At 39.1% G+C, this 23088-nt stretch overlaps 1 protein-coding gene across 2 annotated transcripts in view; it reads left to right on the forward strand.

Annotated features, from left to right (window-relative positions):
* The window catches only part of LOC126183700 (tetratricopeptide repeat protein 7B-like), a 237063-nt gene that overhangs the window by 104900 nt on the left and 109075 nt on the right, over positions 1–23088 (forward strand). For both annotated transcript variants that reach the window (XM_049925881.1, XM_049925882.1), the window contains one exon: positions 14823–15011. In XM_049925881.1, coding sequence (XP_049781838.1) covers positions 14823–15011 — 189 coding nt within the window. The remainder of the gene's footprint in view (positions 1–14822; positions 15012–23088) is intronic.

Raw genomic sequence — 23088 nt, forward strand, 5'->3', positions numbered from 1 at the left:
GGTGGCACAGTGGTTAAGCTGCTGGAAATACACTTGGAGGTAATGGGATTCAAACCCCCACGGGTCCACCCAATTCTTCTATGCTCCACCCTCAACCAGCTACATTTCTCATGTGCAGACATGACCTGGCTAATATTATCTCTCAGGCCTACAGTGGCTGTCCCCCATGTTAACCAAAAGTATTTTCAGGCTTCTTGCACAAAATGAGGGAAACAAGACTTTACCATTATAACACAGCATGAGCGGACCTCTACCTCATCACGTGGTGTAGTGTTCAGCACCTCTCATGCTGAAGCAATGTTTATGGGATCAGTATCTGGTTAACAGCACCAGATTTTTCTCTGATGGAATTGTCTTTTATGGGGCTTACCCAACCTAGAGCCTAAATGAGATGGCTCTGGAATGAATAAGTAGGGCAGTTGTTGGCCTACATGCCAGTGTATGGTCAAATAGAAAAGCGTAAACCGTGTGGAAGCTACAAGGTATTTATAATGTATTTTATTTATAGCATCGCAGTGAGATTCCCACTGCTTTCTGAGGACTATATCCTAATTTTTGTACTGTAGTTTGGCATTAAATATAAAGGCCACTCCTACAAACCATGTAGTGTGTAGAAATCAAAATCGGTGCCAAGTCAATACCCAAAAATTCCATATAGTGCAAACATTTGGGCTGCAAGTAATATGAGCCCATATCAGTACCACTAAACGAAACCAGAATCGTCTTAACAACAAACAATCAAATAGTTCCAAATGAAATTCTAGGTCCAGAAAAGTGAGGTGACACCTGTATTTGAGAATAAACACAATGAGTACTTCAGTGATGAGGTATAAACTGCTGATCTGCCAGCCAGGCCAGTTATTTATTTCCTGTAGAGGTCTAACGTGGTTGCCATGCCCTTTGGGCTCTTAGCTGCCAGTGGCAGTAATATCTGCCTAAAAACAATATTGCAGCCACTCTTGAGTTCTTCCATATTGCGAGAATGTTGAGGTATTTGATACTCTCACCTTCTAATGGCCCATGGAACCAGGACAGGTGGTGTAAGGGAGCAGGCATCCTTCCCAACAGCTCTGTGACGTGCAGGCCTTGGGAAACTCTTATTCCAGAGTTGTAGGGTGGGATGGGACTTCTCCCACCTTGCGCCCTTCAGTTTTTAACTCAAAGGATGTTGCCTAGCAAGTGGTGGACCACTGCAATTTGACTCCATATTTTCTTAGTCGATTAAGAATATTTGAGCGTTCGACTAGCTCTGGTTGAATAGGGTGTGAGAGAATTTCAAAACAGCTGGTCTCTGTGGTCTCAAGGTAGCATTGCTTCCTCAAATCCCACATACAGTTTGAGGCATCTGTTTCGCATGAGATACTTCCATATATCATAAAGATCTTGATAATCTATTTTCACTTCGACAAATGGTCACCATGGTTTTATGAAATGGTAATAGCGTGTCACTGTAACCTTATTAACCACAGAGATGCATTTATCAAATTTGTGTTTTCAAATGAAACTATGCAGTTTTTTGCTCCAAAATTGAAGTTTTAGACAAGTTTTGGTGCTCTTTCTGCATTCTCCATTAATTAGTACATTGTCAGCTAAGTCTTCAGTACTAAAAACAGTTGTTCATGCCTTCAGTTCCTGTTACAGCATCATACATTTGCATGCAATCACCTTCAGATATTATTATGTGCATGTTCTCCTTTATGTACATCAGGTCTCTGCATCCTCTATCTCCCCCCCCCCCCTCCCCCTTTCCCCCATAATCAGTATAGTAATACTTGTAACATCTTTTTAAATGATAGTGCAGATTAGTCATTCCTCCACCTATGGCATAAGTCTTCTACGTCCAAATTCCATTTTGCCATACCCAAAAAAATATTTATTTTACTATCACATGTGTCATATTATTCTGTGATAAAGCACACACAAGAATAATGTGTGAATCTATAGAAACTTCAGTGTATCTGCTTTCGCGTATGACGTGTAAATTGTTTCGAATACACAGTGTAGATCTCTTGTTAGCTGTCTTTCATCACATGACTGCCTCATTCATTTCCTCATCATATATGAGAGCATAAAAGTAGGAAACTTGGATTTAGTCACCAAATAACCAGATTTGCTGATTGGCTATACTCTTGCCAAATGACTGCCTACTCTATTGATCAGAGTTCATTGTCTCCTAAGCTAATACTGAATATACTAGGAGTGAACATACTATTCAGAAGCTGTTATTCTGCAGCTAACCAGATCCACTGACCATATATATTTCCCATTAGCTCTTCCAGACAAACAATAGGATAAACATCTACATTAGAGTCAGTGTTGATAGACACTTTAAAATCACCACACATCTGAATAGTTTCATTAGGCTTATTAATTACAGTTATTAGCAGATGTGACTGGTGTCACAACTCCTGGTGCCTCTAAATGATTAAGTTGTGCTTTAACTACTTCCTTCATTGCAAATGGTATATGTTCATCCTGGTAGAAATGAGGAGTAATTAGGTTTTAACAATATTTGAAACTTATTTGGGTTCTGTGCTAAACTTAACTCGGAGTATTCCTTAAATAAAGCATTGGAATTGATAAACAGAGTACTTTTAGAGATTGTGTCAAGTGAATCTTTTATTTGAAAACGGAAATCAGTAAAGATATCCATACAAAAAAAAAAAGTTAATTACTACAAAACATGATGTTGGTCTACATACATGTTTGTGGGTAGCATTGATTGTTACTTGGCCTGTTAAAGCAGTAGATTGGTTACTGTACGTTGGAAGATGTTTAATTACCTCCAGAGGCAGTGAGCCAATACACCAATATGTTTCAGTGATAATTAGGGGTATGTGCTTGGAACATGTACTGGGAGAGCCAGTTCCACATTGTCAATGACTAATGAGATCAAACATGTGAGTGAATTTGTGGTATGAGTTGAAGGCCTGATGCTGTACAGTGGCATGACGTAGCCAGTGAGCAGCTTTAATAAAAGGCAACCACATGACTAAGTTTGTTGCAAGCAGAAAACATGACATTACACTGTGGCTAATTGTGAAGCTTGTGACTGCAGAAAAACTTGGTGCAGGCTTTTCTTGTATTTGCTACACTTTGATAACTATGACTATCACTTTAACTGCTACTGCTGCTCTAGTCAACCTATTTGCCCCTTTCATGATGTTACAGAATCTAAAGATTGTGTTGTCTTATTGACTTTAGGGAACAACACTACCTAGATTGTGCTTTTGCCACACCTATGGAATCTTGATGCATGTTGTGCAGCTGAAGTCGTTTCAAATGACTGCGCTGTGTGAAGGATCTTGCTTAGACGGGGATCAGACTTTCTAAGAGTGCTAGCTCAAACTTCCTGGTCTGGAGCTAGATGTACAACCGTATCTTGAATTAAAGATTCAGCGAAAGATACGTTACACTGTGAGCACAGGAAATTACTATGTTGATGAAGACAATGAAGTTTTGCCAACTGGGATTTGACTGGTTAATTTGCTTCTGACATTGGTTGAAACTTTAGTATAGCAGTCACTAAATATGTTTGCATCTTAAAAATGAGTGGAAAAATAACTCAAGATGTTGAGTGACAAGCTATTGTGGTCTACAAAAGGTAATATTTTTTGAACCAGCTCATAAATGCAACGCGTAGAAGACAATAACAGAGCAGACTGAAATGTCAGAAATGGTATCAGCTTTGCTTAATAGCAGGAAACATTGGAAAGGTATTCAGAATTTCCATCAAATTGTCAAATGCCAGAAATCTTGCTGGTGACATTGCTGGTATAGATAATGATGGTGTTGATTCATCAAATGATGTCCTGCTCTGCTGTGCACATCAGCAGGTTGTTCTGCCATTTCTATAGTATCTTGAACTGTCTCTGAATTTTCTGCTGCTGCCACCACTGCTGCTGCTGCTGCTACAGTTGCATAATCTTTGTTTCTATGATGTGGTAATAACGTGGAAGGGTTTGAGTTCCTCATTGTCACTTCTGTGTTCTATCTAGGCCGATAACTGATACAGATCACATATCATGTGGAAACCAAAATCAATGCTAAGTCTATGGTTGAAAATGCAGTAGAGATAAAACATTAAACTGCAAGTAGCATGAGAGCATGTCAGTACTGTTGAAAGTACTGTTGAACAAATCATCGTGCTCGACAACCCCATCACCAGAGGTCCAAATCAAAGTTCTGGGACAGAAAATTGAAGTAACGGTTTTATTTGAGAATTGGTTTATTGAAAGATCTGTTGATCTGCCTACCTGGCCACATATTTATTCCCTGTAAAGAACCAACAGCCATCCCTGTGTGGTCTGTTTGCCATGTTTTCTGGAGTTGTATCTGCCAAAGGCATCACCACATGCTGTAGAAATAACATCACTACCACTCTGTTTTCATATTGCTGGAATGGCAGTGTTATTGGAATAATGAACTCCCTCCAGTCATCAATCCCAGCCTTGCATCACCATCCTTCCTTAGTTCTGTGCAGAATACTGCTGAATTGTGTCCCCCCTACTTGTTGAAAAGTAATCATTTTATTGTTATTGTCACCCTCCACTCCTCTGATACAGGCTTTACAGCGGGTGAGCTGTACCTCAAGAGTATATGACAGCTCAGGTCTGAATGCACAAATCTTCACTAGCCTTCTATATTCCATAAAGACAGGGTTAATCATCATTGTCATTAAAGCTCTGCTGGCTTGTAGGTCACCCACTGAAAGCATTTCTATCACCTGCTACCCATTTTTCATAAAATTCAAACTACAATTCTGGTCACATACCATTTACTTTGCTGTCAAAAATTATCACCTGTCGAACCCTCTTCGTATGTGCCAATACCCCCATTTGATGCCGCATTACTGTACGCATATATACCAAATCTGTGTGGTCTTTTTTACTCCTGAACACTTCATTTTACAGTGGCTCTTTAATTTTTAAAGTCAGGACTTAAATTTTGGTCACTCTAGAGTCCAAGGGCTGGTACCTACAATTTGGTTCTGATGCATGGACATGTTTACAGATAAAACTCTTTGTGAACATCTTAGTTTCGAGAATTGGTTGAATTATCTATTTATTTATTTTTGTCTTGAAATTAAAGTGGTGTGCTTTTTAAATCTCACTCTGCTTTTCAGTTTGAGATTGCATGTTTTCTCATCAAACTTCACTGACATGATCTTCTCAAACTGTGGCCTTTTGAAACAGTGTTTAAATGATTATTTTATTTGTTGTTCTCATGTCATTACTTCACCTGACAATGCTGATACTTTGGCTGATAAGATGATTTCATTGGTAGGGGTGTGTGTTGCTCTTAGAGGATAATGTACCTAAGAGCATACAATGTTGTTTGATTGGTACTTCAGTGTAGTTACTAATTTTAGAATCACATGAAGGAATGCACCCAAGAAACTGCCATAAACAGTTTCCGCAATTTTCTAGTTTTTGTTGTTGGTAGATATGAGGCTGTGTCTTGTGCAGTATTTGTAAATATTTTGTGTTCTACACATTTAAGTGCTGTGTAATATGTTTAGGCTATTTGGAATACATTGTTAATTCTTAAGTTACAGAGTTTTATGGCAAGTAAATGTCTATCAGTTGTGCACCCTCTTGTACTTCAAAATAGGTCTTTACCTTGGACCATGGTATATTTGCAAATTAATTGAGTTCTGTTAATACCTTAACAATTTTAAGTGTCTTGAAAATGGAAATTTATGCTAGTTTCGATTAATTCCTATTTCAAAATGTGTTTAACTTTTAACTGGTTTTTGGTAATTCCAATGGTGTTGCCACACCGGTTCCTGTCAGATCACTGAAATTAACCTCCATTGGGCTTGGCTAGCACTTGGATGGCTGACCATTAGAGCCTGCCGTGTGCTGTTGGCAATTGGAGTGCCCTTAGCCGCTGTAAGGCCATTTGAGGAGCTACTTGGTTGAGAGGTAGTTGCTCCTTGACACGAAAACTGACAATGGCCAGGAGAGCAGTGTGCTGACCCCACTCCCCTCCATATTTGCATCTGATGATACCTTTGAGCTGAGGATCACACAGTGATCGGTTGGTACTGTGCAGCCGTCCGAGGCCTGTTCTGATGATAATGTAACACAGGCTATAAAATACTGTATTGACAAGGTTTTTTTCCATTGCGGCGTTTTGAAATTTTCATTGACTATTTGTTACTAGATACATATTGTACCTTGAAATGTGTTTTTACGTTTGGAAAATCCTTAATTTTCCACAGATTTTTTTGTTGTAATTTCTGTAAAAGACTGCAGCAGATAGAAAGTGAATGCCATAATTTAGATAGCTGGAGGTGAAAGTCTGAAGTATCCCAAAGTACAACACTTTCCCCTTCTTTTCACGTAGTTGACATTTCCTTACCTGATGACCGCACCCACACTTCTGCTTAAGTCGAGCTTATGACAAGCAGCACTACAATTGTATTGAAATAGCAATGCTATGTGGGAGGATTCACCATATGTGTCGAACATTGGTGGAACCAGCTGTAAGCTAATACAGCTCCAATTGTTCATTTGTAATACCACTGTGTTGTGACTGGAATAAGGTTCATGGTTGAACATTCAGGACTGTGGAAATTAGTGCAGAGATAGCAGTTAATAGACAGAAGAAGTACTTCGCTGGTCTACAGAACAACATGTCAGTAGCTTCAGTTGAGGATAATTCTCGAACTGTTATTAACCTGTCTGATAAAGGTTTTACTGAAGTTGAGATTTCTGTTCTAGTCAAAGGAGGCAATTTTGCTGTGATGCCTTTAAAAGTACCCATGGAAGATGATATAGCAAATATTGAGGCAAGTATCTGTCACGTTCCACTGCAGTCGGCTGATGTAATTAGGATGGAAACAGCTAGAATTTTATGTACATGCAAGCCACCTAACAGTAATTTGTCGTAGGCACAAAGGAAGGCACTGGGGATATCAGTGCAAATAAAAACATTATCGTTCATGCCACAGACAAAGGGTAATGCCATTGTCCTGATGAAGAGTGCAGACTATCATGAAAAGATCAATAATGTTTTGGATCCCACCGGTTACAAAAAAAACTTCAGAAGGATCAGAGTACGAAGAATTTAAAAATTGCTAATCGATTGGTGAAAGATTACCCCAAGGTGCACAAACCGCCGATTCCTTTGAGGCCTATTGTGAGTGCTACAGGGTCTCCCACCCACAAATTAGCTAGACACCTTGCCTCATTGCTGCAACCTCATGTTGGTGGAACTGACAGTCATATTAAAAATTCATATCATTTCATTGACAAATTAAAAGAAATGCGCATGGGCCACGGTGATATTCTTGTTAGTTTTGATATTGTGTTATATTTACCATGATTCCAGTGAGCGAAGCTATCTCATGTATGCGGATATTTTTCCTGCAGGTAATGTGGAGTTATTCAGACACTGTCTCACTATGACCTATTTTTGATACAATATTGATTTTTATGAACAGATTGACAGAGTGGTTATGGACAGTCCTCTTAGTCCAGCTGTGACCAATCAGTTTATGGAGAACTTTGAACAATGGGTGTTACAGACTGCCAGTAAAAGACCAGCCAGTTGGTACCACTATTTCGATGATACTTTTGTAGTATGGACACATGCCGCAGAGAAATTGGATGCCTTCCTAATACATCTCAACAGTATCAGTCCAAAAATACAATGTACTATGGAGATGGAGAGTATTGGCCAACTGAATTTCTTGGATATGTGTGTTATCAAGCAAGGAGATGGAATGTTGGGGCATAGGGTATACAGAAAAGTCATGCTTACTGACCATTACTGGCTAAGATTCCAACCATCACCCCAGATAACCTTGGTAGACAGGGCGCACAAAATTTGTGAACGAAGTTATTTGAAAGATGAGCTTGAACACCTATGGTTGACATGCAAGAAGAATGGTTATTCGAATAAATCAAGCACTTTACCCTCAGGAGAGAATCAGGCTCAACGAGGAACGACAACCGACCAAATGTTGGTGCTACCAGAGATAATCTTGTAGCAGACATCACGTGATGCACTGTGGTGTCCTCTACACTGCCCATATATTCAGCACTCCCTTGAGTTCTGATTGCAGTTCGCCACTTTACCTCATACGATGTCTCCTGCATTGGGGAGGAAACGTTAGGAGAAAGTTTTATACATCAACCATACATAGCCTATTAGCCCAGAAGTTTTAAGTGATGACTGTGATCATACTTCTCATACTTCCACAACCTACGTGCTCTACATTACGGCCTCAGAGTTCTTGGGAAATGAATCTTTTTTGATGCAGTCCCTCTCAATAAAAATCTATGACCTAGTGGATGTTTCAATTCTTAGCCCACGTTGATGAGCTTATAAACAAATAGAGATATTAGAGCAGTAATTGGTAACGTGTTTCCCCCCTCCAGAGAATTTTTAGACAGTATGCTACTTGATACCTTATTCTAGTGTATAAGTTTTTGCCTTTGTCAGTACATTCACAAACAATGACATTTATTTGTAATTTGCATAATATATAATTTATAAAGGATTTTTAACATTTGATGATATACTCATGTCCTGATGTTGTTGATGGATGTAAACTTCTAGTAAACTGTTATTGCTGTCTGTAGTTGTTAGATGCAATGTTTTTTCAGTGACATTTTAAAGTTGTTTGATAATTTGCTGTTGGACCTATATTATAATATGTTTTGTATTATTTGATAGCCATAGAAATTTAAGTTGGACAGCTAGTTGTTTATGCAGAGGTACTTACATTGTTATGGGTTGTGTATATGTGGAACTGTTGTTGGTGTGTTTGTAATCACTGGTGTTTTGTTTATCCAGTATCCCTACATAAAATTTCAATAAAATTATTGAAAAACTGTGTGCACTTGAAATCAATTTGTTCATTTAGTATGTCGTAGGGATAATCCTTCGAGTGTATGTACATTTCAAATTCCTCCAAAATATTCATGATTAGATGTTTTTGCAGGATTTGTAGTGCATTTTCAGTGTTTCAGCTTTGTGTTTTTCATATTTGAAGTGTGTTGTGTTTTTCATTTTTAGATGTATGAAGAAGGTAGGTTGGTTGTTATTTGTTTCTTTCATCTGTTTTCATTCTTTCATTCCACGACCAACAGAATCCTAAATTTGCCACTGCAACAAGAGATTATGCATAAAGAAATAACTACAGTACAATACAATTTATGTAACCACTTTTTTAAAAGGAAAATGTTATGTACTGTGACTATGGCTTCACTATACGTCGCATACAAGAACCTATGATGCTAATGTGGTTGTACAGCTATACGACAAAAATACACCCTAAAATGGACCCTGTAAATCATAAAATAACACTAATGAGAGAAACTGCATTAAAAAAAGATCATCTACATAACAACAAACTACATGGGAAAACTCTCCAATAAACTAAACTCCCTACTAAAAAATACAAATCTGAAATTAACATTCAGACCGACAAATAATGTAAGCACAAAACTATGTTCAGGAAAAGCAAGACTCCCAAAACACTTAAACCCTGGAATCTACAAAATTAATTACAATAACTGCACAAAAGTTTATGTAGGACAGAAGGGAAGAAATTTCATCATTCGATTCAGAGAACACGGGAGAGAAACAAATAACGATCAATCCACCTTCTTTACACACCTCAAAAATGAAAAACACGAAATTGACAACATTGAAAACACTAAAAATCCTGCACAAAATCGCATAAGGTCCAATCATGACTATTTTGGAGGAATCTGAGATACGCCTACGTTATTATCTCTATGATATACTAAATGACCAAACAGATTCCAAACACACAGTTTTTTAAAAGAATTTATGTAGTGATAACGGATCACCAAAGCACCAGGGATCACAAGCACATCAATAACAGTTCCACAGATGCACGACCCACAACAACATAAGTTTCTTGGAGTAAACGACTAGCTGTCAAACTTGAATTTCTACAATTATCAAATACTAAAAAAAGAGACATAAAAATGTCTAACAGCAAATTATCAGACAACTTTAAAACATCACTGAAAAATATTGCATCTGACAACTACAGATGGCTATAATAGAGCACTCAAAGTTGACATATGTCAGTCTACAAGGTCAGGACATGAGCACAGCATTAAATGTAAAAACATTTATACATTATATATTACGTAAATTATAAATAAATGTGATTCTCTGCAGATGTACTGATGAAGGTAACAAAGTTGAAATAAGCTTATATTCTAAAATAAAGCATCAAACAGCATACTGTCTACCAGTTCTCTGCATAATGTCCCACTATGACATAATATACACTGCACGTCCCACAATGAAGAAACTAATGCTTTTCTTAATGTTCATAATGGATTTGTAGTTGTACTTAGGTAATACCCTTGTCTGTGGTTTGAATATTGTGGGCATCTTTTGAGAACTTAATCCTTGGCTGGAGTACTGTGTTTTGGGGATCAAGTGCACATGGGAATAACAGGAAATTACAAGGCACTTTCTGTTACACTCAGATGACGGGCTATGTAAGGTCATAAAATGCTGACTCTTTGCTAGTATCTTGGTGTGTGATTCCACTTCAACTGACAATCATTGTCCATAAAATTTGTGTGTTAATTACCCAGTCTATTGAATTATCATGTACATTTAATCGCACCGGCCGCGGTGGTCTAGCGGTTCTAGGCGCTCAGTCCGGAACTGCGCGACTGCTACGGTCGCAGGTTCGAATCCTGCCTGGGGCATGGATGTGTGTGTTGTCCTTAGGTTAGTTAGGTTTAAGTAGTTCTAAGTTCTAGGGGACTGATGACCACAGATGTTAAGTCCCATAGTGCTCAGAGCCATACATTTAATCGTACAATACTATTTTCCCTCGTCAAGCTAAAATGCACACAATTTGTTTTCTTTATGTTCAGTGTTAGTTTACAAATTGTAAACATTCCTGAGGCTTTCATTTGCTGTGTCTACCGGGAATTTAGGTGTTTCATCTGTAATGACCGTGTTTCTGTAATCTGCACATTATCGAAAAGTAAGTTCCTGTGTTTACCAGTTAGAGATGATGACAAATGGACGAGGGGTCTCATTTCATCTTGGTGGAAGTATTCCCCAGAAGTGAGAATATTACCCAGCCAAGCGAGCAGAAGCCCTGACCAAGCTACCTGCACATTTGTGTTTGCACTTGAGAAAACAGGGAGGGGAGGAAATAACAGTGTACACTCCAGTATTATTTAAAGTTTAATACTGGCATGTGCTACACATCTAGACACCAATACCCTGCGTAGCACAATAATAAAACATAGATCAGCACTACTATTTGACAATACTCCTTGACACAACTACTTTGCCAGCATTTATTCACAGTAAAATATGTATGAATCTGCATTTAGTCTAAATAAACAAATGGCCACTTGACTTCTGATGCTTTCTTGAAATGGGGGCTACCTTTTTTGAAACTGTCATCTTATTTGTACAGAACAATCTGCTTATTATGGCACTTTGTTTTTTAAAAAAGTTCATAGATGTTCATTTTTCTCACTAGGGGAAGACTTGGGGATGGGGTCGAGAATGGTCTGAATGGTGCTGCACACTGGTGCCCAAAATTAAAGCTACAAATTGATATTTCCCTGTCTTGTGTCTAATTCACCGTATAATCTTACAAACTATCACCAGATGCTATACAGTTGTGTTCTGCATGGAAAATGGCATTCTGGTCAATGGACAACCACATGAATGATGATGTCAGGGCACTTATCAAACAGGGTAGGGTGTGCTCGGTAGTCCCACATCCACAATCGCTGTGTGTACAGTCACCGACGGTGCAGAACGGCAAAAATAAGATGCCTACCAGACACTCTGTGGTGAAGGGCCACAAAAATAATGGAAGCAGAACAGTTGCAAACTGAGGAGGCCTAGTGGCTTAATGTGAATCGTTCTGTCGTTCTCGGATGTGACAAAAATTTATAGAGACTGAAACAGTACCCCAAAGACTGGGACAGGGCCAACCACATGTGATATCAGAAAGAGAGGACTGTTATTTGGAAGTAAGGGCATGACAGTACTGCCTTAGTACTGCAAGGCACCTGGCACCTGACCTTGCAGCGTCCACTGGACGTATTATATCGAGACAAATGGTGTACAGAAGGCTTCAGCAGAGTGTCCTTTATTGTTGGAGACTTGCTGTATGTGTACCTCTGATGCGTCTTCATGGAAGGGAATGTCTAGAGTGGAGTCGTCAACATGCCATGTGGGCCGTCGAACAGTGGGCCAATGTTTTTAACACAGATGAGAGCAAGAGAGGTTAATGTTTTCTTGGAAGTGGAAAGTATTACACGCATGCCATGGCCTGCTCGCTCTTCTGATTTGAATCCCATAGATCATGTCTGGGGTGCTCTAGGGAGATATGTTGCATCATGTCAGCATCCACCAACCACTCTCTAAGGCTTGTGAGCAGCTTACGTGGAAGAGTGGTCATTATTGTCTCAACATGAGATGTGACAGTATCATTCACAGCTTGCAGTGTCATTTTTAGGCCTGTATTGCTGTCAAAGGTAGTCACACCACATATTGAGCACATTAACCAGTTGTAGGAATGTGTGTGCAAATCTGCTAAGTTCGAAGAAATGAAGACAATTTTTGTCTACAGTTATGCATATTGGAGTTCCATATGTTCTGTATTCTTTACATGGTTCCTACTTAACTATCACCTGTTTAGTCTGTTTTATGGCAAAATAAACATAACCGTGCAAAATTTCTGTTTGTTGCTTTAATTTTGGACACTTGTGTAGTTTAAGGTGCCAAGTACCATACCCTAAAGGCATCTCCTCGGAAAGCAGATTGGTGGGGTTTACATAGCTGAGTGCATATGGTATTAGCCTGGCACTCTTGGGGTCTTGAGTTCAATAAAAATTGTGTGATTATTTTATTTTATTGTTGGTGGCATCAAAATGCACTGGTATATATGTGTGAAAGTAAGGGAGAAGACTGTTGAATTTAGGTTAGGCACTGATTTATGGCAGCAAAATTAACATGAAAAACCAATACTGCAGAATTTAATTAAATAGGTTTCCACTTCAATTAATTGAAAACTGGATGTCTATGTGGCAAAATGTTCTTCAGCGTTGATGGTACAAGAACAGTTTGTTACTTATGTCTGTGATATCAGACTAAAAATTGTAAACTGTATCATATTAATTAAAATTGTATGTGCTTGCTGCATATTAAATATAAAATAAATTCTATTTTATGTCTTTGTTGTCTGCTTTGTAAAAAAATGTAAAAAAGGTGGTTATCAGCTGTTACCAAAAATGAAAGTAGTGCAAGGATAAGTAAAGAAGGAGAAGAAAAACAAAATTCACTTTGTATGAGAATCAATTCCATACCCCAGCGTAGTAACCTAAAACCCATGCTTGGTAGTAGTCATGCTGTGGGGACATTTTAATGGCTGCTAACATTGCCTCATTTACTCCACCACGGTGAATGACTTTAGGGTGAGGTACCTGGCACATCTCCATTCCATTTGTTCTCCAATCCCCATCTCTGACACAGCTTCCTCCCATTCCCTGTTTGTTTGGTAGCCTTGAAGTCCAGTTGTGTGTAACATAAGCTGTGAAGGTCTGTGTAGTAACACATTTATCCATATAGTCGATGGCATATTTATTGTGAGCCCTTTCCTGCTTTCCCTTTGGTATTAATACATAAGCTCACCTCGTCTCATTAGTGTGCCTCCTGCTGTAATTTATTCACCACATACTTACTTAGCAGTAATATTTTTGTTCCACATTCAGACACTTCTTCCATCTACACTGTCATTTCTTTCTCTTTCTCATTACCATTAAATTGAATGATTTTACCAGCAAGCCACCTCAGTTGCCTATGAATGCGTTTCACACAATCAGTTTCCATGCTCGCACTGGCAGGTAACACCAAACAATATTTTAAATTGGAGCTTGGCTATACCCAGTGATGGGGCCATGTCAGTTCCTGCTACTTCCTGGTCTACATTTATCTTTGTCGAGTAACAGCTCCATCACCTGCCTGAATAGTGCCTTGTTGGGAGGCATCCTGCGTGTAGTTTTCTACATACTCATACCCTGTCATTCGTGTGTACCAACATGTGGCGCTACTCATTAGTCCAAGTGATGTTTTCCACACGTTGAGCAGCCAGTGGATGTCTTCCTGCAGCTATTCTGAGAACACCCAAAGGTTGGCGTTTCTGCAGCCATGCTAGTGTATGTGCTCTGCGATAAGCAGAAATACACCTCTGAGACGGTGGCTATTGTAGTCCATAGTGAGGACATGATTTTGGATGGCATCACTGCTCACTGTGTAATGTTGTTGTTCAGCATTCTCCCCACCTTGCTTTCCACCACCCCAAGTCCCCATGTGCAGATGTATGCTGTTGCTACCTGCTCTGTACTCTAGTCCCACATCCTCCTTTTAGAGGAAAAAAAGTCACTGTTGAATCCTTCCAAGAATTGCAAATTTCAGTTGATCTCATTGGTGTATTTCATTAGCTTCCCACAAAATAAATAGACTTCTTTCATTTTCCTCCATTCAGTTCCAGGTTTCAATTTTTCTTTTCCTCCATTCAGTTCCAGGTTTCAACTTTCCTTCAGTCATACCAGAACAAGAATTTTGTGTGTGAAAGCCTGAGAGTTCATACAGCTCTTCATGTCCTGTCTGTTATATTCCACTTGTTTTCTCCCCATTTCTAAGTATAAGTTTTGATCAATGCGTATGATTTAGAGTTGCATATTTTGGCTTACATTACCCATTTGTAAGATGTATTTCATGTTGTCTAGACATGTGTTTGTAGCTTTGTTTATTTCAAAACTTTCTTCTGCCATTTTCAGTCATTTGAACGAGCAATGAAGTTCTCATTTGAAGAACCTCATGTGTGGATGCAGAAAGCTCTCTGTTTAATGTCAATGGGTCAATATCCTCGAGCTTTAAAAGTTTTGAAGGAAGTGATACGCCTTTTACCTACTAAGGTCCTTCCATGTCTGTTAGCAGCTCGTATTTGCTTTGAACACACAAACCAGGTAAAATGTTCCTAATTTTCTTGTATACTGTTGTCATTGCATTTCTGTGAATTATAATCATAAACCCTGAGCTTGATCATGTGCAAGCTGTGGCTAATTGCTGCTGTGTATAACAGGTGTATAAGGATGATATCAAGACTTTCTATTAGTTTGAATAATAGACGTGTTGTTTGTATAAGTTCCTTCAGTTTTAAACATTTGTACTGGAAAATATGTAAGATTAATGATATCTAAATTGATAAGCATTTTCCACTTTTGTCCCTTATACAATTTATGTTTAGCACAACTACAGTGGAATGGGTGAACATAACAACTGACCATTTAGTTGTGTAGGGTGATCAATAGGCACTTAAACTTTTGGATTATTGAAGGACGTGTTGTAAGTAAAATTCCTGTGGACATCCCACAGTCTTCCTGATTGGAATTTCCACTGACCACCACCACCACCACCACCACCACCATCTCCTCCCTCGCCCCCATCCCAACACTCACAGTACACCCTTGCTCTCTTCTTCCCTGTGATCTCTGCCCTGCCCATTCCACTTGGTTCACTTGGGTGCACCACACACACAGCTCCTGCCTGTGCCAGAGTGAGCTTACTTGTTCACTTGCTGGTTCATTTTTCCAATAATCAGCAATGCTTTCCTACAACCCTCCCTCCCCATCTTGCCTCCCCCCCCTCCCCTCCTCCTCCTCTCTCTCTCTCTCTCTCTCTCTCTCTCTCTCTCTCTCTCTCTCTCTCTCTGTGTGTGTGTGTGTGTGTGTGTGTGTGTGTGTGTGTGTGTGTGTGTGTGTGGTCCAAAAGCTATACCATATTGAAATCATAGCGTACGCTGAAGCTATGCATGTTCTGACATGATTTTGAAAGCATTCAATTAAATATTAATTATATTAAAATTACTTACTTATCCAAATACACAAACCATTTCTGTACCTTATTATTTCTCAGTTTTTATATTATAATGATCTTTATCAATAACACCTGAAATACAAATTGTGAAGTTGATGACTATACTTATATTTCCTCATTTTAAGAATTTTGTTTTTATCTGCAGGTAGATTTTGAGTTTATCTTTCAAACTTAGAATGTAGTCTGCATATCGCAGAACAATCTAAGCTCAAAATACAGAATTTCATTCTGTATGGTGTATAAATATCATTGTAATTTAATTTTATAGGAGGAGGTGATCTGTGTTTTGGTTGTTATCTTTCAGAATAGCAGCTGTCATTACTACTGATAGAATCACGTGAAATAGAATACAGTGCTTCTGCTTTTGGATCCATAATTTTTTTATTATTTTTTTTATTTATTTTTTTTCCAACTAATTCTTCTATCCTGCAAAAAGAAGGAACCTTTGCTTTATTTAAAATGTTGTTATTGGCAGTACTGAGAGTTCTGTGCCGACAGCAGATACTGGTCAGCATTCATGCCTTTGCATTTTTTACAATTTTCTTAATAAAATTGTCCTTTTTATGTAAAGAAATGTTGTTTCTGGTGCTAGGTAAGTGGATATCCATTAGCTATATTAGAATTGTAGTTACATCTGCCTCACACTCGAATCAGTGTATTTTTTGGTGCTTTGTTGAGTATTGTCAGCAGTAAAAATAAATTTGCGGTGTAAGTGGTATACAGATACAGTGGCTGGTAAAAAGTTCTTGTGACTTTGACTTTTAAATTGCAGTATTATTGCACCATGTATCTTCCCCTCCCTCCTCAAACCCTAGTTATCTCTCCTTCTACCACTGATACATTTTCTGTAAGAATGTATCAACAGTTGGAAGTTATTCACTCAATAGTTTGTAACACTTACAACAAGCAACAGTTATTCATATGCATCATGATGGATAAAAGTGAGAAACTCGTCACTATCAATTTCAGTGTTGAAGTTTTATTGTTAGATACATTTGTTTGAATTTACTGAATGTTCTCCTAATTGCACTGTTAAGAAATGGGATACAAGAAGTGGTGGTAATAAGAAGCAGGGTTGTAATATGAAACATCATAGTATTTGGAGACTGATAATGCCACCGGGCGGCAGCTTCAGTTATCACAATCGTAATGTTCTGTTTCTGCCACTAGAGGCAGCAGAGGTCAGTATCTCATTGTTTATGGCCATGAGTAGACACACATTGTTTTCCAACCTCCAAAGGTTTTTTGCAAGGTTAGCTTCAAATGACTTGTCTGCTACCTTTATTTACATGTTAGCACACTGTTTCTACTTTACGATTTAGTAATAGAATTAAATCTACAAATTATAATGTTAGTTACTTGAAATTGTTTATCGAAAGTCTAGTTTCATTGGTTAGTTTCAAAAATGGCATTGGGTGGAAATACAAAACACGTTGTTCCATATTACAACACCTCTTTTGTTTTGTATGTGTCACCATGCCAAGAGGCAGGTTATGGCCCAAAAAAGGGGAATGCGACAGAAATGGCGCCCTGAAGATACGGTTCAAACAGTGATGACTGTCAGAGATAAAATGAAAACTCTAAATGTAGCAGCAAGATGTTACAATACACCAAAATCTACATCCTTTAGGGAGGTGGCCAGAAAGGATAAATAAAAATGTTGTGTGACGAGGGCCTCCCGTCGGTAGACCATTCGCCTGGTGCAAGTCTTCCGATTTGACGCCACTTCGGCGACTTGTGCGTCGATCTTAATACTTTAACACAGGAAAAATTGGGTAAAATACCAGTTCTCCCACAAGAAATTGAGAAGGGCCTTGTTGAGTATGCCTATTGATGGAAAAGAAGTTTTAAGGACCCACGTGTAAGGACATGAGGTGAATGGCTTATCAGCTGGCAGTAAGAAATGGAATCAGCAATCCATTCACTGATGCTGTGACTGGAAGGAGATGGTTCGATCACTTCATGAACAGACACAAGAATAAGATTTCAGTACAAAAGCCTGAAGGAACATCACTTGCTCGAGCCACTGGCTTTAATCGAGAGTGTCTCATGAAATTTTTTTTTTGTCTTCTGGAAGCTGAATACACTAAACATCATTATCCTCCTAACTGGGTCTTTGGTGTTGACAAGTCTGGTCTTAGTGTACTGTAAATGACGTGAAAGGAAGAAAATAGATAGGAGACATCACTGTTGCAGAGAGGGGAAGTCTGGTACTGATCATCATGTGCATGAGTGCAGGTGGCAACTTTGTGCTACTGTTGATGATTTTTCCGTGCACCAATTGGACAGACAGATTGATGAAAAGTGCACCTCCTAGACTTATTGGAAAATGTCATCCTTCAGTCTGGGTGCAGTCCTATCTATTCATGATTTACCCATTTCATTAAACACATGGAACCTACAGCTGAGTCCCCGATCTTACTCGTATTGGATGGACATTATTCTCACATCAGGAATATAGAGTCATAACGAAAGCAAAAGATAATCATGTGACCATTCTGTGCTTGCCACCTCATACTACACACAGACTACAGCCCCTCGATAGGGCTTTCATGATCTTCATAATATCATACTACAGTGAAAAGTTTAGGCAGGCACTAAGAACAGGCAGTACGGACGCCTACGATATTGTGCAGGAGTTAGGAAAGGCATATCTCAGAGTCCGAAGTGGTGCTGTAGCAGTCAATGGATTCAAATTTACTGGCATTTTTCCATTAAACGGAGGTGTATTCACAGAGCTGATCTCACTGCAGCTGAACATGAAGCAGAACAGGTTGCCGACAGTGGTAAAGCACTTTGTGGTGGTGGTGGTGGTGGTGGTGGTGGTGGTGGTGCTGCTGCTGACCTACAAACGACTAGAGGTGATTCGAAAGAAGGCTATGGGGGGGGGGGGGGTGGATGGGTGGGAGGAGGGGCGCGAAGGGAAGATCAGACAGCAGGTCCATCAACACCTGTAGGCTATGTCAAGCCACAACACACATTCCAGTACAAAGTTCATCAAGACATCAAGCAAACGTTGGAAAGCACTTTCAGCTACTGTCCTAACCAGTTCACCCTATAAAAACTCATTGAAGTGTTCCATAGACAAGCAACAAATTGAACTGAATCTACCAAAAAAAGGCATCAGTTCTGGTATCTTCCTCTTATAGCATAAAAAAGGGCACAAAGATCAACCAGGAATTAGGAAAATGTCAAACAAATCAAAAGACTGTTGACACTGGGAAACGAAGACTGTTCTATGCAACAAAAAGAAATGAAGAAGGAAGTTCTAGCAAGGAAGAGGAAATAGCACAATCCTTTGATAGTTCAAACTTGAAAGAATCTGCTGGGAAAGAAGTTCCTGAAAATGATGATCCAGTCTACCTGCTTTGTGGTCAGGCATTTAAAAAGTCAAAATCTGGGGAACTTGGGTTCAGTGTGCCATGTGGCAGGAACAGAGTCATATTTTTGCAGTTAGTGTGAGACCAAAGTGTTCATTAGCGACTTTTGTTCATGAACTTGAAATTGTCTATCGTAATTGTTATTTATAGCTCACAAAAACAATTTTACTACAAAGTCTCTTCGGGTTTGCTGCCAGATCCTAAAATCAACTCTATTTGATATTTTGGAGATCCAACTGGTCGCCATCTTCAGGAGAATGCTGCTTCTGCTGATGAGTCCCACTGAGAACTGATGCCAGGCTGCAAATCGACATCCTATGTAGTTCACCATACCGTACACTGCACATGCGTCGCCCATCATGGTTGCTGCCCTCCAAGACTGTGAGGTGACACTGCCCTTAGTAGAACACTGGCGGCAACGATATATCACACTCGGGGACGATTTTCGAACACTCGGACTGGCCTCACCAAAGAATGTTCTGTTTTGATGCAGGATAGTACAGGATTCCACATCCTGCTAACAAGGGAACCTCCCCATCGCACCCCCCTCAGATTTAGTTATAAGTTGGCACAGTGGATAGGCCTTGAAAAACTGAACACACATCAATCGAGAAAACAGGAAGAAGTTGTGTGGAACTATGAAAAAATGAGCAAAATATATAAACTGAGTAGTCCATGCGCAAGATAGGCAACATCAACAACAAAATAAGCACAGGAGCGTCGTGGTCCCGTGGTTAGCGTGAGCAGCTGCGGAACGAGAGGACCTTGGTTCAAGTCTTCCTCGAGTGAAAAGTTTAATTTTTTATTTTCAGTTTATGTGACAAACTCTTATGTTTTCATCAGTTTTTTGGGAGTGATTATCACATCTACAAGAAAACCTAAATCTGGCAAGGTAGAAGAATCTTTTTACCCATTCGCACAGTGTACAAGTTAGGTGGGTCAACAACATATTCCTGTCATGTGACGCACATGCCGTCACCAGTGTCGTATAGAATATATCAGACGTGTTTTCCTGTGGAGGAATCAGCTGACCTATGACCTTGCGATCAAATGTTTTCAGTTTCCATTGGAGAGGCACGTCCTTTCGTCTACTAATCGCACGGTTTTGCGGTGCGGTCGCAAAACACAGACACTAAACATATTACAGTGAACAGTGACGTCAATGAACGAACGGACAGATCATAGCTTTGCGAAAATAAAGAAAGTAAATTTTTCACTCGAGGGAAGACTTGAACCAAGGGACCACGGCGCTACTGCGCCTACACTTTCCTTGATGTTGCCTATATTGGACACGGACTACTCAGTTTGTATATTTTGCTTATTTTTTCATAGTTCCACACAACTCCTTCCTGTTTTCTCGATTGATCTTTGTTCAGTTTTTCAAGGCCTATCCACTGTGCCAACTTATAACTAAATCTGAGGGGGGTGCGATGGGGAGGTTCCCTTGTAAGAGGAAACCCCCTGTCTCTGTTAATTAAATTAGCTGCCAACCTAATTTCAATTGCCTCTTTATAGACACTGTTCAAAAACCGGAAGTGTTGGCAGCTATCACAGTTTCGTCAAATTTAATACCATGTCCCTCATTTAAGCAGTTTTCTACTACTGCTGATTTTTCCAGCTGTTGTAGCCTCATATGACGATGATGTTCCACATGCCTGTCACGAACTGTGAGAATCGAATGGCCGATGTAAGCCTTCCCACATTGGCACTAGTCCCTTAGTTTGATTAGTGAAAAACTGGATGAAGAGTTGGTGAAGCTTTGTCATCATGTGCTGATATCCACATATTTTTTATTTAACGGCAACCTTTTTGAACAGAACGACGGAGTGGCTATGAGTAGTCCTGTATCACCCACAGTCACCAATTTATTTATGAAGGACTTTGAGGTTTCAAGTATTTATCATGCAACATATGTTCCTCTTTCCATACTATCATTTGCAAAAAACCTTGTTTCAGTATCTTGAACCGCTTATAATATATGATGATTGTTATGACCAAATAATTTGCGATTTGCGGGGATGGAAGTGGGTGTGTTGTGCATGACATTCTGTCCAATATAAAAGTCAATAACTCAAGAATGAACTGAGATCTTTCTGCACTCAGTATGAAGTAAAATTTTGATATCTTATCTACATTTCATTCACGGTAGTGCATCTCTCTACTATAAGTAGACATGTCAAAGAACAGGCTGATGCAGTTCGAAATGGCATAACTCCTTCTTCTGTTATTATGGAAGTTATTGTTGATTATATGCTGTGATAGTTGATATGCACACTGATTCACACAATCGGGTGCATAATTTGATGGCTACAGCACATCAGGTAAACATAGATGGGTCTCTTGTGAATAATGTTTTATTTACAAGTAAATTCCTGCTTTATTAAGGCAGGAGTAGATATTATGAAAGAGATACAAGGTGGCTGATTTATAGCAACAACAAATACTGCAAAATGCATTGAATGGTGCAGAAAAGTGACTCTCTCTCATTTTTTTAAATTGTCTGTGAAACAAAAGATCAGCACATGCTGATACAGCTTGTACTGTATACTGGAGTCCTTAAACATTCAATATAATGAAGTTACTACTTTACTGGCAGGAAAGAATTTCACTTACAGGTAATGAGCTTGCAGGAAGATTGGTGGATTTCCTGAAACCATTTAGAGGGGGGCCACAGATAGATATAAAAGAACCTACAATCTGGTTAATTCTTTGATTTCAAACACTCAGTAAATCTGCAGTGTGAATTACAATGACTGTGAGCTTAGTTTAATTACTGCACATCATAATTTGTATAGCTTCATTGTACTACATGGAAAGGATAGATTTGTAATTAACTACTGTACTTTATGTATACCAACATTTAGGTATTTTTTAACAGGAAGTAAAAGGGATTAGAACTGCTTCCAAATATAACATTCCTATGTTTCTTTGGCCATCTTTGTGTAAACTCCATATGCTTGACATAAATGAAAAGCAGTAAATTCTTCACAGCATGTGACAGATGTGTGCAAGTTATGCTGGCACAACATCCGATCATTAACATAATCGTTTTTGTGCAATTACTGCATAGTGTGTTATAGTCAGTGATAAGTATTGTAATTTGTACGAGGGTTGGAACATTAATAGTGGCAACTATTTATTTACAGCTCGTACAAAATAGATACATGTTCCAAAATTTTACTGACCTTCACAGTAGTCACCAGCATTGTGTATAACCTGTTGCCAGCAATGTGGAAGTCGTAGGATACTCTTAGCAGTGCCAGTTGTGTTGATAGTTTGAGTGGTGCAGTCTATTGCCTGACGAATTTGTGGCAGTTCTGAAGCGAATGCCGTGGAGTGTTTCCTTCAGTTTAGAAATTGAGTTGAACTCACAACCAGCTTAGAGACAGAAGTGATGACACTTTCTGCAGGACCTGACCATTATTTTGCAGGACAATTCTCAAGCACATACAGTGCAAGCTGTTACTGATTTGTGTGACTGATGGGGCTGCTAAGTGCTATACCACCTACTGCACTCCCCTGACTTGAGCTCTTGTGAGTTAAACTCGATTTCTAAACTGAAGGAAACACTTCATGGCATTTGCTTCAGAACTGCTACAAATTCGTCGGGCAATAGACTCGAACTGTCAACACAACTGGCACTTCTAAGAGTATCCTACGACTTCCACGTCACTGACAACGGGTTATACACAATGCTGGTGACTACTTTGAAGGTCAGTAAAACTTTGAAACATGTATCTATTTTGTACGAGCTGTAAATAAATAGTTTCCATTATTAAAGTTCCAA

Source organism: Schistocerca cancellata, chromosome 4, assembly GCF_023864275.1.
Source record: "Schistocerca cancellata isolate TAMUIC-IGC-003103 chromosome 4, iqSchCanc2.1, whole genome shotgun sequence".
NCBI lineage: Eukaryota > Metazoa > Arthropoda > Insecta > Orthoptera > Acrididae > Schistocerca > Schistocerca cancellata.